The sequence below is a fragment of the Trachypithecus francoisi genome, unplaced genomic scaffold (assembly GCF_009764315.1).
Source record: "Trachypithecus francoisi isolate TF-2019V2 unplaced genomic scaffold, Tfra_2.0 Lachesis_group1, whole genome shotgun sequence".
Lineage (NCBI taxonomy): Eukaryota > Metazoa > Chordata > Mammalia > Primates > Cercopithecidae > Trachypithecus > Trachypithecus francoisi.
This window is the reverse complement of record NW_022681454.1, coordinates 25,250,623-25,267,177: the sequence shown is the minus strand read 5'-3', so window position 1 is coordinate 25,267,177 and position 16,555 is coordinate 25,250,623. Positions and strand designations below refer to the sequence as shown.

Below are 16,555 nucleotides of genomic sequence, written 5' to 3'. Positions count from 1 at the left end.
ACTTTCATCTTTGCAGCACCTAGTGAGGTACCTGGTAGAGCGTCACCATTCAATAATATTTGTCTTAACAAACTTGTTATTTGCCTCTAAAATGTTTACCTGAGTACAAAGAGATGAATCGCATACAGATATCTAGTCAAATATAATCTAGTCAAACTGTACTTCTCAGCACTATAATTTAATTGCTTTACAAAAGACGATTTACGAAAAGACACCGCTGCAAAGTAGAAATAAATCATTTTAATATTTATTTTTTCACTTCTACTAACTGATTATTGATTTCTACACAAGTGTATGCATCTAGTTTGACTTGCTTCATATCTTCAGCATGAGGTGCACGAAGTACCTTGTCCTCAAAGAGCTTTATCAACTTGAACATTTTCAAAGAGCTCTATAAGGCAGCTCAGCATGGCAGTTTTTTACTGAAATCTCTTATCTGGAAGATGGCAAAATAGACCCGGACCTTCCCGAGCCCACTGGTTGCTTGTATTCATATCACAGCTCGCTTGAGTAAGTGGTAACGACAGAATAATAAGCAGATTGCTCCAAACCCAGCTGGGTGAGATAGCTTCATTTTTGGAAAATCAACTGAATCACGAAAACCTTCCTAATGGTATAATTTGTTCCAGAGTTCTTTTGATACTTAAGAAGGGAAATATTAATCCTTGTGCACAGTCTTTTATTACAAACACTCTTATTTATGGTATTACAGAGTTTTCTTCTCCAGCCGTCATTCTCTGGTGAGGTAACTGACTGTACCCCATGCAGAATTGAAAGCATGAAGAAATCTCCTTTCTTAATCAGAGCTGGTGACAACCTTCTCATTTCCTGCCAAATGGATCAGACCACACTTTTAACCCTATGGAAAGAAACAGGAACAAAAGCAGGATTCATTTTTAAATGTCCTTCCACTTTCCTCCACCCCAAACAAACAAAACGACATCAGAATTGAGCTGTGCAATTTACAGTGTAGTTTGAGATGGTGTGAGCAGGCTGCCGGAACCCTGGCATTAAATGGCCAGGAAGCCATGGCAGCCATAAGGGACTTTTAAATGGCTCAGGAATTGTACCCCATAATAGGAAGACCTACATCTGGTCTAGTTAAAAATAAACAAATAAAAAAGAACGTTGCCACAGATTATAAGAGCTTTGGTTAATAAATGAGAAACCTCTCATTCCTGGCTAACTTGGATCCTCTTAAAGGAACTAACCATTCAGTCATAAAGGAAGCTTTTTAGCCCTTGTGCAAAGCAGAACCCCACATCAATTCAAATAGCTGACAAGTAAACACTATTTTCCCATGAGAGGGGTGTTTAAATAGGTGCTTGGTAAATAAGTCGGCCAAACAGCTATTCAGGTCTCATATCTAATCGCGCACTTGTTAACATTTTTATGCCCACTTACAAAATGGAAAAGAGGAACCTGGCAAACATGCAAAAAGTATTCTGGAGTGAAATATGAGAATGAAGTCTTGGGTGGCATCTATAAATGGCAACCGTTGAGAAATAAATAGCAAAATCACAATCTTGTCTCTAAGCTAAAAGGCATTTTCCTACTCTCCATGCCAAGGCAAATACACACAACCACACAACACAGTAGTACAAACGAGATTTGGTTTTGATTTTTTTTTTTTTTTTTTCAGTTTACCTGGTGGCTGCACATCCTCTTGAACAATTCCAGCCCGATTTATGGCTTGCTCCCTCTCTGAGAAACATGAGAGAAACATCATTCTTTAGAAGTGGGGCGGGGAGAGAGAAATCTTTGTATTTACATGGGACAATTAGAAAACAGTATTTATGAGTGCTGTTAAATTCAGATATGCTATTATGCAGAGCTTTTAGGTTGTGGAAGTTAGATCCTATAATGCAAAAGAGATTGGGTATTTTCAAAAGAATAAAGAAATCCATACTTCAAAAGAAAAGCTCCCCAACTAACATCTTTTCTCTGTGATCTCAGCATTTTGGAAAGACAAGAAAACAACAACAAAAAAAGAACAATTTTGAAAGAACTGGTGGGTGTGATATCACGAGGGAAAAGCTGCTGAATTGGAGGAACAAGTACAATTAAGAAAACGATGTAGTTTATATGTCTAAAATGCACTCCACTGAAGGACTAGACTCAGAGCTAAATATGCTATGTTTTTGATAGGAAATAGAGCAGAAAATTAATCTTTGGGTGGGTGGCTTTGGTTTGGATAATTGAAGCTTCCCTAATTGATTGCAGGTGCTGTGCCAATTAGTAAGCGCATTGTAGCGACAGCAACTAAGCCAGTCTCTTTGGAGATGTCCAACAGGCAAGGGCCAAGAGAAATTGGGCATTTCATATCTGTGGGCTTGAAGCACTCTGACACATCTTTCGAAGTGGTTTAGAATAAACCCAAGGTCTGTGAAAACAAAGAGTTATTATTTTAAGTATCTTGACAAACAAATGGCAGTTTTTCAGGAGAAAGTCTTAGAGCTGAAGGACGTTTACAACTAAATTATAGTAATGAAATGTCATAATCGGACCTTTGTTTTAATCAGGCTGAGTGTTTCTTTAAATCCACATTTAGTTCTTATTTAGTATCAGGCCATTTTCTTTACTCTGGCCTCTGGATTCTCATAAAGTTACACAAACATAAAGGTACAAGAAACAGGGTTTGGCCAAATCTAATATTCATTGAACTTGCTTCTCTAGTCATGTGACAGACAGAAAGTCAATCCTAAATGACCGACCTGATAGTTTTATCAATACTAAGTTTTGCTGTGGCAAATAAAACACTGGGTAACGGGGATTATGGGAATCCTGATATGCAAGTCTAAGAGGGATGCAGAGAACACATAGGATACTCAGGCCTATTACAGGCAACAAGTGGCCTGATGGTTTCACTGTTCCTCTCTGAAAAAGAGCGGGTAAATGGCAACCAAGATTCTCTCAAGATATATCAAAAGATTTCTTCCATCTAGAGTGGATATTATGGAGCCTCTAAAATGTTAGACTTTCTGAAATAACTCAACACAAAAGGTGTCCTCATTTCTTAAGACATTAAATCATTGTAGAACTGAGCCCCACCACCCTATAGACATGTAAGTCTCAAAGCATGGATGTCTTGAACATGCTCTTGGAAGATGCGAACATGTAAAAGCCCACAGTCATCAGCCTTGCCAGGAACAAAAATAGAAATCATTTTCTATAACTAAAAGGTCTATTTTCTGATACTATGGAAGAGGGAAGATTTGAGGTTTTTTTTTTTAGATTTGAATTTTAAAAAATAATTATCAGAAAGCATTCTAGACTTAGAGATTTAATAAAATCAGACATCCTGGTGTACCAAACACGTTCTCCAGAGGCAGGTACTGCAAAGCAAAAGAAGCTGGCAGACTGCCAAGCATCAAAGGAAGCTGACTTTTGGTGGCAGGGACAGAATGCCTAATTGTGTTCTAACCTCTTATGATGCAATGGAGAACCAAGTGAAGAGAAAGAAATCCCTGTCTTCACACTTTCTTGCTAATTGCTAATGAGGCTGAAGCAAGGCTGAAGATTTATTTTAAATAGACCATAATCTCTTTATAATCCTTGTCCTAATGCAACCACCTCTGTAGTTTGGCTTGGTCAGGAAATTTAAACCACTTTGCTGAGCCAGTTCCTACCAAATGATAACCAGGTATTAGCGTCCTATCTACATCCCCTGGTTCTTTAATCCATTAATGTTTTATAAATAAGGCCAAAGCAGTCTTATGTAAATTCATGATATAACACAAAGACACTTTATTTGTGAATGCAGAATACGCTAAAAGGAAAACGGAAATTAGTCTCTCACGATTTAGCAATGCATCTTGATTGAGGTTGACAGTAAGTTTCTATTTCCCTATCTTTGGAAAACAGCAAATGTATATAAACCTCAGGAAAAGGGTAATGGCAGAAGTCAGGGGTTTAACTATTTTAAAAAAATCAGGATAAACGTATTACCAACTTCACTAGTGAGTACATTTCTATCAGGAGTGAAATGATTTAAACCCAACTATGGCACACTGGGTAAAAAAACTCCCCACTCCAGTGTCTCAGCAAGCCCGACTCTGCCCCCTGGTGCTAAGGCAGTGGTGTGATTTGTAGTTTTAACTGAGGACGTTATCTCTAGTCCAGGGGCCAAAGTGTAATATTAAAACTAGTAATACATGCAGACTGGCTGATTTTTTTTTGTACGGTAGTAAAAGAATCTACCTAATAATGTTTAAGTCTTTGAAAACAAAAACATATCCTTATATTAAATGTCCACACTGGGAAATATATTGACTGTGTGACTTGTTACTTGAACATTCACAACAATGCAACTACTGCAGGACACCCAAGCCCCAGCTCCCTCAGCAGTCTCAGGATTACTGGTTGAGGGTGCTCTAGTGGAGGACCAGCAGATAGAAACCTAAAATAAAAAAGCAAATGAAAGCTGGTGCAGGGTATGACCTTGGTAATCTACCTCCCCATTTCCTCCTGCCAATAAATAGTTAAAATAAAAGCTACTCCGCAGGGCGCAGTGGCTCACACCTGTAATCCTTGCACTTTAGGAGGCCGAGGCAGGCGGATCACCTGAGGTCAAGAGTTCAAGACCAGCCTGGCCAACATAACGAAACCCTATCTCTACTAAAAATACAAAAATTAGCCAGGCATGGTGGCGGGTGCCCACAATCCCAGCTACTTGGGATGCTGAGGCAGAAGAGCCACTTGAACCTGGGGGGCAGCTGTTGCAGTGAGCTGAGATCGCGCCACTGCACTCCCGCCTGGGTGAAAGAGCAAAACTCTGTCTCAAAAAAGAAAAATAAATAAATAAAATAAAATAAAAGCAACTCACAATTTGAATTGTGACAAATGGCAAAATTTGAACGTGGGCTGTATATTCCATACAAGTTGAATATATTCCCTTATCTGAAATTGGTTGGGAACAGAATTGGTTTGGATTTAGGATTTTTTTCAGATTTTGGAATTTTGCATATATATATAACAAGGTATCTTGGGGACGGGATCCAAGTCTAAACATTAAATTCATTTGTTTCATATACATCTTATATACATAGACTGAAGACAATTTTATACAATGTTTTTAATAATTTTGTGCATGAAACTGAATTTATATTAAGTACTTATGTGTGGAATTTTCTACTTGTGTCATTTTGGAGCTCAAAAAATTTCAGATTTTGGAGCATTTTCCATTTTCAGATTAGAAATGCTCAAACTGTAATAGCACTGCATCAATGTTAAATTTCCTAGATTGGAAAACCGTATCGTGATTATGTAAGAGAATGTCCTCGTTCTTCAGAAATACATGCTGAAGTGTTTAGGAATGAAAGCTCCCAATGTCTTCAACCTACTCTCAAATGGTTCAGCAAAATAACAGTAATAATTATAATATATAGAAATATAACTGTATATGTATATATGTATGTATCTATATATGTTATATATGGGGGAGAAAGCAAATGTGGCAAAATGTTAACAACTGGTAAATCAAGGTGAAGGACAATATAGGAATTTACTGCACTGTTCTTGGATCTTTTGTCAGTTTGAGATTCTTTTATTTATTTATTTACATTTTTTTGAGATGGAGTCTTGCTCTGTCACCCAGGCTGGAGTACAGTGGCGTGATCTCGGCTCACTGCAACGTCTGCCTGCCAGGTTCAAGTGATTCTGCTGCCTCAGCCTCCCCAAGTTTGAGTTTCTTTTTTAACTAACAAAAACCACATAACTGTACAACACGCATAGGAAAGTCCAACACCATTTTGACTCTTTCATGGTGATTATTTCAAAGAAGCGATGTTTTAAAAAGTAGCAAATATAAAATTTTTTTCAAAGTTTTCAGGGCAGCCATGTTGCTGCTGGTACCTAGACACATACGCCATCTGCCTCTGGGGTATTCCAGAACTGGAGGTTCACTGGTGGCGAGTGGGAACCAGGGGCCAAGGGGAAGCCATATGTCCGCAGAAGCAAGTGTGACGAGAAAGAACCAGGGACTGAGGGGGAAACCAAATGACCACAGGAGCAAGTGTGACCCAGTTGGCTGAAGGGGACCAAGTGGGCACTTGAAGCACTGCACTCCTCCCAACAGTGTCAACAGGTCTGTTTCCTCACCGGAGCCTGCTTGAATCCAGGGAACTGTGTAATGCCAGTTAGAAAACAAGACCAGGTCAGCCTGTGCATTTCATTCGATTATATGGGGAAAGGACTGAAAAGCATATTCTAAGTGCTTGGCATGTCATAAGGAAAATGTTCTTACAAGGTAAGAATTCTTTCTGCATCCAGTGATCTCTAGTACCCTGTGCTGCCTAGGCAGAGCATCCTTTCGGGCTGGGGCAGAAAAGTGCAGCAGAAATCAACAGGACCGAGAAGCAGCAGAACTGAGGCCTCATAGCTCTCCCCTGTGGCCTTTTCACTTGGCTGGCTGTTGAACATTCTTCACTGTCTCAAGGCATTGAGAGGCAGGGCATTAAGTACAGGCAAGGTTAAGGGAGTCAGGGTCTAGTGTCCACCCAGCAACTAATGTGCTGAATAACCTTGCACAAGTCACTAAATGAGGGGATGGAAATGAGCTCAAGCCCCTTCTGGCAAAACCCTATGATTTTATGCTTCTGAACATCCAATTAAAATTTCAAATGAAGAAGATCACAGAAAATATCTCATTCTGTCTAATTTCATAGGCTGGCCTCAAATGCATGTTATTTGTAAAAGGCCATATTCAGGGTCACTGTCTAGTTCTAGGAAACAAAGACAGATTAGCCATCTGTACTCTTCCCTAACTGTGACCTCTGCAGACCAAACACACTATGCCAACACGGTGAAAGCTACAAAGCGTCTGGGACTCCCTCCAGAAGTACAGCAGAACTGTACCCAGACTTCTGGTTTTGGGTCACTGACCCACTGATGCCATCATCTGCCCAGTGCTCATTTCAGTACTTGAGGTATCATGTACAGAACTGACCTTGTACTCCACATAACACTCAGGAAAGCCTTGCTGAGTTAACAAAAGAGCTGAAGATCATGCTGAATGCCAAAATGAAATCCAATAAGGCAGTCTGGTGATAGTGGCTGCCTGCTCTGCAACCACAGAAGATCTCCTTGGCTTTGTTTCACCTAAGCAGGCGTCCCCTTCTTTTCTGTTGCCTGTAGGCTTGTTCCAGCAGAGACCCTGGAACATACCTGTCCCCACACCCATGCTGGCAGAGGTGAAGGGCCCGAACCTATCTGACACTTGGCTCTACATGGACTGCCTTGCCAGTTGCCGGCCCTAAGTCTTGCTTTTACTAGTAACCCAGTTCTCAGGGACTAGGCTTCTGCCCTGTCCATCCAAGAATTGATGGGCTTCTGCCCAGTAGTCTCAGAATCCTGGGTAATGAAATGTATGAAGGACAGTCAGGACAGAAGGCCTAACAAGAAAGGCTAACAGGAGTGGCTGAAAGGCAGGAGCAAAAGAGCAAACCCAGGAGGACCTTCCACAGTGGAGACACCCAGGGAAGACAGTGCTCCAAGGAGGGAGAGGATGGCCTCGAGTTGATGCCTCTTACTCATAAATGACCTGACTTCCTGTGTCAGAAAGGGAATAGACGCCATCACCTGGAAGTGCCCACAACTTGCCAGCATCAAACCTAGATATGGCAGCATCCACGCCATCCTTCCTCCTGAGCTGGTGGAAGAGGTGCCCTGCCTTTGGTCCACAGCTCTTTCCTCTACCTGAGCTCAGGATCCTATGCCACCTCCCACTCTGTGGACTGTCTTCTCTCTCTAGCAGCTTTCTCTGTCTAAGACTTTCTTGGCCCTCCATCTCTTCCAGCCAAAACTAAAACAAAACTTTTTCCAGACCCTGTGACCTGCTGGAAACTTTGCCATTCTCCTCTCCATACAGCCAAACGTCTATAAATAGTCAACTTAATACACTATGTACTCTTCAATCCACTGCAACCTGCCTTCTGCCTACTTCCAAACCACTGAAAGCATGTTTAACAATATAACCAATCACTTTTCACCTCTTTCTGTTAAATATAATAGATATTTTCACTTACCTCTTTTACTGTCTCTAAGCAGCCTAACCCTGCTGACCACACTCCCTTTTCATGAAGAGCTGTCTTTATGGGGCTTGTGACTGACGCCTCTCCTGGTTTGAAACCTGTCTAGCCACTCCTCCTCAGTCTCCTTAGTGGGCCTTTCTCCTCCTCTGACCGCCTGTGCTTCAGTCCTTCTGACACTGGTGCTCCCCAGCACACTGTCCCGGGCCAGCTTGCCCCTTAAAATCTCTGACCGCTGCCTGGGAACCCTTACCTACTGCAGAGACCTGATTCCCAGCCACATGCTGATGATGCTCCATCTCCAGCTACAGCTTGCATCCGGCGTCTCAGCCCCAGATCGGTATAGCCCACTGTCCATGGGAAATCTCCAAGAGCACATCAGCTACCTCAACCTCAAAAGCTACCTAAATGCCCAAAAGCAAACTAACTTGTCTTTTCACCCCTAAAACCAATTCCTTCTTGCTAATGACCAGCATCTCCATCTCCTCAGCTGCTGGAGCCAGAACACTGGGTGCCATTTTTCTTCTTTGCCCCGTAGCTAATCAGCCACAAACCCCTGTAGAGTTTACTTCTTTTCTGTTTTTTAAATGAGACAGAGTTGCGCTCTGTTGCCCAGGTTGGTTTGAACTCCTGGGCTCAAGCGATCCTCCTGCCTCAGCCTCCCAAACTGCTGGGATTACAGATGTGAGCCACCACACCCACCAGTTTGCTTCTTAAATGTGGCTCCCAAATGCAGTCACTTCTCTCCACTCCCATAGCCACCACTCTGGTTCAAGGTACAGTCACCTCTCCCCGAGGTCACAGGAAATACAGCCTTCCTGTACCTGGCCTTCCTGTCCCCAGATTTGACCCTTCCAGCTTCTAGTTCACATATCAAGCCGAGTGATGCTTGTAAAGAGTGAATATGATCACTGCTCTTAATAACATACAGTCCTGTGTTGCTCAGCTGTATAAGTACATTCTGAGAAATGCATCCTTAGGGGATTTCATTGTTGTGCGACCATCATAGAGTGTACTTGCACAAAACTAGACAGCGTAGCCTACTACACACCCAGGCTATGTGATATAGCCTATTGTTCCTAGGCTACAAACCTGTACAGCATGGTACTGTACTGAATACTGCAGGCAACTGTAAACACGGTAAGGATTTGTATATCTAAACATAGCTAAAAGGTACAGTAAAAATACTGTATAATATATTTTCCAAATGGTATTCCCATAAAGGATATTCACCATGAATAAAGTTTGCAGGACTGGGAGTTGCTCTGGGTGGGTGAGTGAGTGAGTGAGTGGAGCGAATGTGAAGGCCTAGGACATTACTGTACACTACTGCAGACTCTATAAACACTGCACACTTAGGCTACACTACATTTATTTTTTAAAATTTCTTCAGTAATAAATGAATCCCAGCTAACTTTTTTACTTTGTAAACTTTTAAATTTTTAAATCTTTTTGACTCTTATAATAATATTTAGCTTAAAACACAAACATGTATAGCTGTACGAAAATATTTTCTTTCTTTATATATCTTCATTCTATAGGCATCTTTCTATTTTAAAATTATTATTATTTTTTCCTTTTTAAACTTTTGTGTGAGAAACTAAGATACAACACATATATTAGCGTAGGCCCACACAGGATCGGGATCTTCAGGGAATCACTAGGCGACAGGAATTTTTCAGCACCATGATAATCTTTTGGGACCACTGTCATACACGTGGTCTATCACGGGTCAAAATATGATGCAGCATATAACTATACTTCAATAACCCTCCGCTGGCTGGACTTCCAAGACACCAAAGGGTTATTGGAGCACTGTAATTAAGCAAGTGAGATGATCAAATGTGGATGATGTCACAACAAACTTTTCAAAAACCACAGCAGAAGACCTGCAGTTCTATACATTTTCCAACAGACAAAAACAGAGTTTCCCAGTTACAAATTCTTACCAAAGAAGTAGTAACAGATGTATGTCAGAAGGAAGAAAACTGAAGCTAGAAAGGAGTGAGATGTAAGAAGGGTCGGTAGGTAAAGAAGGCAGGTGAAGATAAACAGTCAGTGACCAGATACAATAGTCCTGGTGTTAACTGATTTGCTGAGTGATAGGCACCAGGCAGGACAAATATATTATGAAAGGTGCATGGGACAAAGGCTAAGGCATTATAAGGACCTCCTATTGTTCAAGGGTAAAGATACTGGCTAACTCTAAATTTTAATTACAAAAGAACACAAATAGAATCTAAAACTTTCAAACTAGTAGAGGGAAGAGAAGAATAAAGAAGGCTTGAGGCAGAAAAGAAGAAAAAAGGAAGCATAGAAATAGAAGAGAAGGTCGGGCGCAGTGGCTCATGCCTGTAATCCTAACACTTTGGGAGGCTGAGGCCGCCGGATTGCCTGAGCTCAGGAGTTTGAGACCAGCCTGGGCAACATGGTGAAACCCCATCTCTACTAAAATACAGAAAGAATAAATAGCCGGGTGTGGCGGCATGTGCCTGTAATCCCAGTTATTTGGAAGGCTGAGGCAGAAGAACTGCTTGAACCTAGGAGGCACAGGTTGCAGTGAGCCGAGTACTTGCCACTGCAGTACAACCTGGCAACAGAGCAAGACTCTGTCTCTCTCAAAAAAAAAAAAAAAAGAAAAGAAAACACAAAATAAGGTGAGAAAAACAAATGCAAACATGTCAGTAAATAGAATAAATTTAATCAAATCTAATAGTTAAAAGAGATTAACGGGTCAGATTAAAATATCTAGTTTATGTTGGTTCTAAGATATTCACATAAGGACAAAGGCTGCATGTATGAGGAGAGAAACAGATAAGCCAGGAAAATATTAGAAGAAATCTGGGCTGAGCACAATGGCTCATGCCTGTAATCCCAGCACTTTGGGAGGCTGAGGTGGGTGGATCAACTGAGGTCAGGAGTTCGAGACCAGCCTGGCCAACATGGTGAGATCCCGTCTCTACTAAAAAATAGCCAGGTGTGGTGGTGGGCACCTATTAAGTAATCCCAGCTACTCGGGAGGCTGAGGCAGGAGAATTGCTAGAACCTGGGAAGCGGAGGTTGCAGTGTGCTAAGATTGCGCCATTGCACTCCAGCCTCCAGCCTGCCTCCAGCCTGGGCATCAACAGCGAAACTCCGTCTCAAAAAAAAAAAACAACAAAAAAAAAGGAATCCAGTAGCACAATAAAATCAGATAAAATAGAGATGGGGAAGAACAGTGGAAATAAAGAGAATTCTTATATAATAATACTTAGAAAAAATTATCCAGAATATTCTAGATTGTACGCACCTAATAACATGGCCGCAGGACATCCAAATACAAACAGAATTAAGACGCTTGATCTGTAATTAACATACACAGATACAGAATTCTGTACCCAACAATAGCCACCATTCCAAGCACACAGGCAATATTTACAAAAACTGACCTGTACCAGGCCCCAAAGCAAATCTTGACCAGTGTCAGAGAATCAAAATCATATAGTTCACGTTCTCTGACCACAAATGCAAATAAGATAGAGACCAGCAACCAAAAGTCACCGGAAAAGACCATTGTGGCTGCTCGGTAGAGAATGGGCAGTAGGTGGGGCACAATGGAAGGAGCTCAGTCCCAGGAATGGGTGGAGCGAGGTGGACAGGACAAGGGTGGGAAGAGCACGATGGAAGGAAGTGACTGACCATGTTGTTTGGTTAGGTGCAGCCCACACCCAGCACAGGCCAGGTACCTAGCCATTGCCAGAATCCAGGTTTCTTCTAAAAAAGAGAGTGAGATGCTAAATAAATGCTAGTTGAATGTGTTGGAATGAGCTGAAGCTCCCACCACACAGTGGGTTTCCGTGACCTGATAATGAACACCTCACCCCAGTTTACTGCGAGGTCAGCCAGCTCCAGGCCTATCCACCTGCTAAAATCTCCATGTCTCACATTGCCGCCCTTGTGGCTCACTATTTTGTAAATATTTTAATGAAATGTCTAATATAAGACTATATACTAGGTGTTTCCACACCTGTTACCTCATTTAATTCACCCCAAACCCTGTAAATTCAATCCAGTGAACTACACTGCTACAGATGAGGAAACAGGCAGGGCTCAGAGAGCTGAAGTAACTTAGATGAGGGTCATTCATCTAGTAGGCTATGTAGACACTCATCTCCCCTACTGCCTTTTCTTGCCCCCTTAGACAAGCAGTATGCTGTCTTGGTTTAGGGATTAAGGATACTAATTCCAGTCCCAGCCAGATCTGTGACTCATCAGCTGTGGGTCCTTGTGCAAGTAATTTAACTGTTTCGCACCTCAGTTTATCCACATATAAAATGGGGATGATGATCATATAGCAGCTGCCACAAAGGGTTGTTATCAACACTAAATGGGTTAATACATAGGAAGTGCTTAGAAGAGTGCCAAACATACAGTAAACTTCCCACAAATATTACCTATTCAGCAATATTTACCTGTTTAAAAGAATCAGTTGCCGGCACTGAAGGTGAAAACTCTGTGTAAACACTCTGCCCATTACAAATGTTACAGCAGTCAGTTTGTAACACTACCACTTTGGGAGGCTGAGGCTGGAAGATCGCTTGAGGTGAAGCACTTAAGACCAACCTGGCAAACATAGCAGAATGCTCTCTCTACTAAAAATACAAAAATTAGCCAGGACTGGTGGTGCACGCCTGGATTCCCAGCTACTTGGGAGGCTGAGGCACAAGAATTGCTCGAACCTGGGAGGCAGAGGTTGCAGCGAGCCAAGATCATGCCACTGCACTCCGGCCTGGGCGACAGAGCGAGACTCTGTCTCAGAAAAAAGAATCAGTTATGATCCCCAGAACAGAGTTGGCCAAGTTAATCAAAATGGAACCAGAGGCTGGGCATGGTGGCTCACACCTATAATCCCAGCACTTTGGGAGGCCAAGGCAGGTGGATCACCTGAGGTCAGGAGTTCAAGACCAGCCTGGCCAACATGGCCAAACCCCATCTCTACTAAAAAATAACAAAAATTAGCTGGGCATGGTGGTGGGCGCCTGTAATTCCAGCTACTCAGGAGGCTGAAGCAGGAGAACTGCTTGAACCTGGGAGGCAGAGACTGCAGTGCGCTGAAATGAGGCCACTGCACTCCACCCTGGGTGACAGCGGAAAAAAAGAAAAAAAAAAGGAACCAGAAAAGTGGGAAGGCACAGACTGCCTTCCAGTTAAACATGCAGGTGTTATAGTTACATTCACTAAAGGTTCACCCATAGATGAACATCACCTGATTTCTGTCTGTCTCAAGACATTCAGACAACCACAGATTCTGGAGTATCCCTAAAAGACTGTTACTAGGATACACAGTACAAGCCCACATCTTGACCATCTCACCTCAAGCAGGGTTTCTCAACCAAGGCACCACTTGAATTTTAAGCTGGGTAATTCTTTGTCATGGGGGTCTGTCTTGTATGCACTGCAAAAAGTTTAGCAGTATCCCTGGCGTCTATCCACAAGAAACCAGCAGCAACACTTGACACCCCCACCCCAAGTTGTGACAGGCAAAAATGTCTCCAGATTGAGCCAAATAGCTTGAGGGGTAAAATCACTCCTAGATGAGAACCAACAGCTCTAGTTTTCAGAACTGACTTTTCCAGTGGGATGCAAAGCAGACCCTTTGTCCCAAGTTCTAGTGGCCTTAATATAATCACTGGGGCAGGTGTCCGGTGAAGAAGGATGGTGGCAACAGATCCCGCAGGGCATCACACAGCCCACCTTACTCCCACGCATGGTGCATGCAGATAAGCTGGAAGGCAGAACACAGTGGCCATTTCAGTCTTGGCTGATGAGAAGAAGCTACAAGGAAATCTGAGTGGGCACTTAAAACGCTCTGCCTCCAGCAACCGACTGCTGTAACATTTGTAATGGGCAGAACGTTTACACGGAGCTTTCGCCTTCAATTCGCCAAGCTTTCAGTGTCCGTTAATATTCCCAAAGGGCAGGGTTGGCCTCCTTCCATCTTCAAGACGATTCGAGTTTCCTGGTGAACAAAAATGAGCCTCTAATGCCTAATATTTTCTCTCTGACAGATGGTTTCAGATGTATGAAAGTGCTAATCCTTGCTGAGATATAGGTCTCAAGGAAGAAGAGTTTGGCTTTTAGAATGATAGGACTGGAATGATTAAGAAGGAAAATTACTCCCAGGATATTCACCATTACCATGTGAGCAACCGGCTTAAAACGAAGGAAACCAGCAGAATCAGAAAAACAGTTTGAGGAAAAAGAAGAGAGAAAACTAAAAGCCCCAGGTTAACATTTGGGTTTGAAACAGTCCCGCTCAAAAAACATCTTTGGGAGTGGAAATGAAGTGCAGTAAAAGCACCTTTCTGCTCAGGAGGATCAGGGTTCCATCTGGCTCCCCCAGTCACCATTCCCAGCCTAAATGCTCCAAGAAGGCTCTGTACAGAGGCCTGGGGTAGGATATATTTGCCTTGTCACTTGCTGTGTGACCTTGGGAACGTTATGAAACCTCTGAGCCTCAGTTCCCTTATTTGTAAAATGGGTATGTTTTACATACATACTTCAAGGTGAGTTTGTGCAAATAAACGATCCAACATATGCCTAACCTGACGTATAATATAGGCATTCAGTGAATTTTAACTGTAAATATGAACTAGTACTTAGCGTTGACTTATGAGAGGACTGCTTTCATATACATGACCACCTGAGTCTCACAGGAGGCTCGGCATTTTACTATAGATGATGTAGCTATTAATATTCACAGATGAGGATACTGAGGGTCCTAGAGGTTGAGTAACTTGTCCACGGTCACAAGGCTGCACATGGCAGGATTACGAACCCGGCTCTCCTTAACCCTCGAGCCAAGTTCTTTCCACGGCACCACGTGGAGCTCACGGCGGGGAGGTGTGTGTTGGGGGGTCAGGTCACCGCACGGGGTCAGAGATCACTCACTGTAGTCTTCCAATCTCATTAGGGGTCGGAAGTAGATGGGATAGAAGGCGGCGCCGATCAGGGAGATGAAGCCGCCGAAAACGAGCGTGGTGCGCAGGTTCCGGGACATGGCGTTGGGCCCCGGGCTGCCCTGACCCGCCGACCGTCCCGCACTCTCGGAAACCTGGCTACAGACAGCCGGCCGTCCTGTGACCCCGCTCGGAAGAGGCGGAGAGGCTTTCGCTTCCGGGCCTTGGGGGAGGGACGAGGAGGAGGGGCGAAGCGGGGAGCGAGGCAGGGGTGGAGTCAGAGGCGGGGCCTCATGACTGGAGGGGCGGGGCCACGAAAGGGGTGGGGTCACCGGCGGAGCCTCGGACCCCGCCCTCCACCTTCCCCGGGCTTCCGTGCTGTGCTGGCCCGGTGCTGGCGTTGGGTTGAGGTTGGAGCTGTTTTGCTGCGGTCGATTCCCGCCGCCCTGTTCTGTCTGCTTTCCTTCCTTCGGCGCGGTTCCTCCTTCAGCTCCTCCACCCAGCACCCTCCAGACGTCCTTTACCATCCCCTTCTTTACCAGCCAGCTTTCTCGTCCATCCCCCATTAATTTCTTATTTAGCGACTGTCCGCCGTGCGTCGGATGCTCTCTGTCCCTCGCGCAATTAATCCTTGTATCATTCGGCTTAGTTTACAGGAGAGGGAACCGCGGCTCCGCTGCGCGGCCTTGGACGACTCACTCGTCCTTCTTGAGGGAGGTTTGTACGTATGAGGGACAAAGGGGCAAATCTCTCGCCCGAGAGGGCCTGCTGGGGGATTCTAAAACCGGAGCCGCGGGGCTTCTGCACCAAGACTAGCCTAGGAGGAACGTTGTTTCAGCATCCGAGCTACTCTCTTTTTCCATCCCATCCTCTCTCTCTGTTGCCTGTGCTGGGATGCCTTGGCCAAGGCAGAGAGCCAGCGTCCGTCCGGTTCCATCCATGAGGCCACGGAGCACTGCCGTATTGTCTGGGTGGGGGCCACTGAGGACAGATACCTGTTTCCTCTTCCTCAAGTTGCCATCCTCTGCCCTCTGCACCTCACTGCCCTTACAGGTGGGCTGTGCCTGACTGTGACTTGCACAGGGAGACTGCGCAGCTGAGACACAGATTCCTTGGGCCTCCACGCCTTTATAAGCAGGAATCATGCCAGCAGCTGGGCCTGGGGAGCAAAGAGGATTTCTATCTTGACCCTAGCAGCATTATTTAGGCCACGACAGATATACAAGCGTTTCAAAATAGCTTGGAGAGGACAGGTTTCCTCTGTCTTTGTAATCTTGTAGTTGCATCAAGCTACCGTCTACCTCTGTGGCTCCAGAAGCATGTAAATCAGTTATCCAATCTCTCCCCAGATTCATGGACTATCAGCCATGCCCCGAACACCAGACAGAGTGCTAAGGGGACCCGAAGATGAATAAGATGTGACCCCTGCTCTCTAGGATCCTGTCACATAGATGAAGAGATAGAACATATCCATAAAAAGATAACTAGTGACCGACATGGCCTGCTGCCGACACGTGTTATCGTCCTGCGGGCTACAGAAATTCAGAGGAGGGAGACAGATGACTGCAGTGTGGCAGCTGCTCCTCGGGC

General features: G+C 43.9%; 1 protein-coding gene and 1 long non-coding RNA gene across 3 annotated transcripts in view; one reads left to right on the top strand and one right to left on the bottom strand.

The window, feature by feature from the left end:
- Window positions 1-225: 225 nt before the first annotated feature.
- On the bottom strand, window positions 226-15,192 carry SMIM20 (small integral membrane protein 20). Its single transcript, XM_033213926.1, has 3 exons — window positions 14,958-15,192; window positions 1,648-1,704; window positions 226-859 (listed from the first exon to the last, which is right to left on the bottom strand). Exons 1-3 carry the CDS (start codon window positions 15,064-15,066, stop codon window positions 822-824), a joined length of 204 nt encoding a protein of 67 aa, XP_033069817.1. The 5' UTR covers window positions 15,067-15,192; the 3' UTR covers window positions 226-821.
- A 79-nt stretch (window positions 15,193-15,271) lies between these two features.
- LOC117085233 overlaps window positions 15,272-16,555 on the top strand; it is a 51,496-nt gene continuing 50,212 nt past the window's right edge. For both annotated transcript variants that reach the window (XR_004437885.1, XR_004437884.1), the window contains exon 1: window positions 15,272-15,375. This is a non-coding gene — a long non-coding RNA (uncharacterized LOC117085233). The remainder of the gene's footprint in view (window positions 15,376-16,555) is intronic.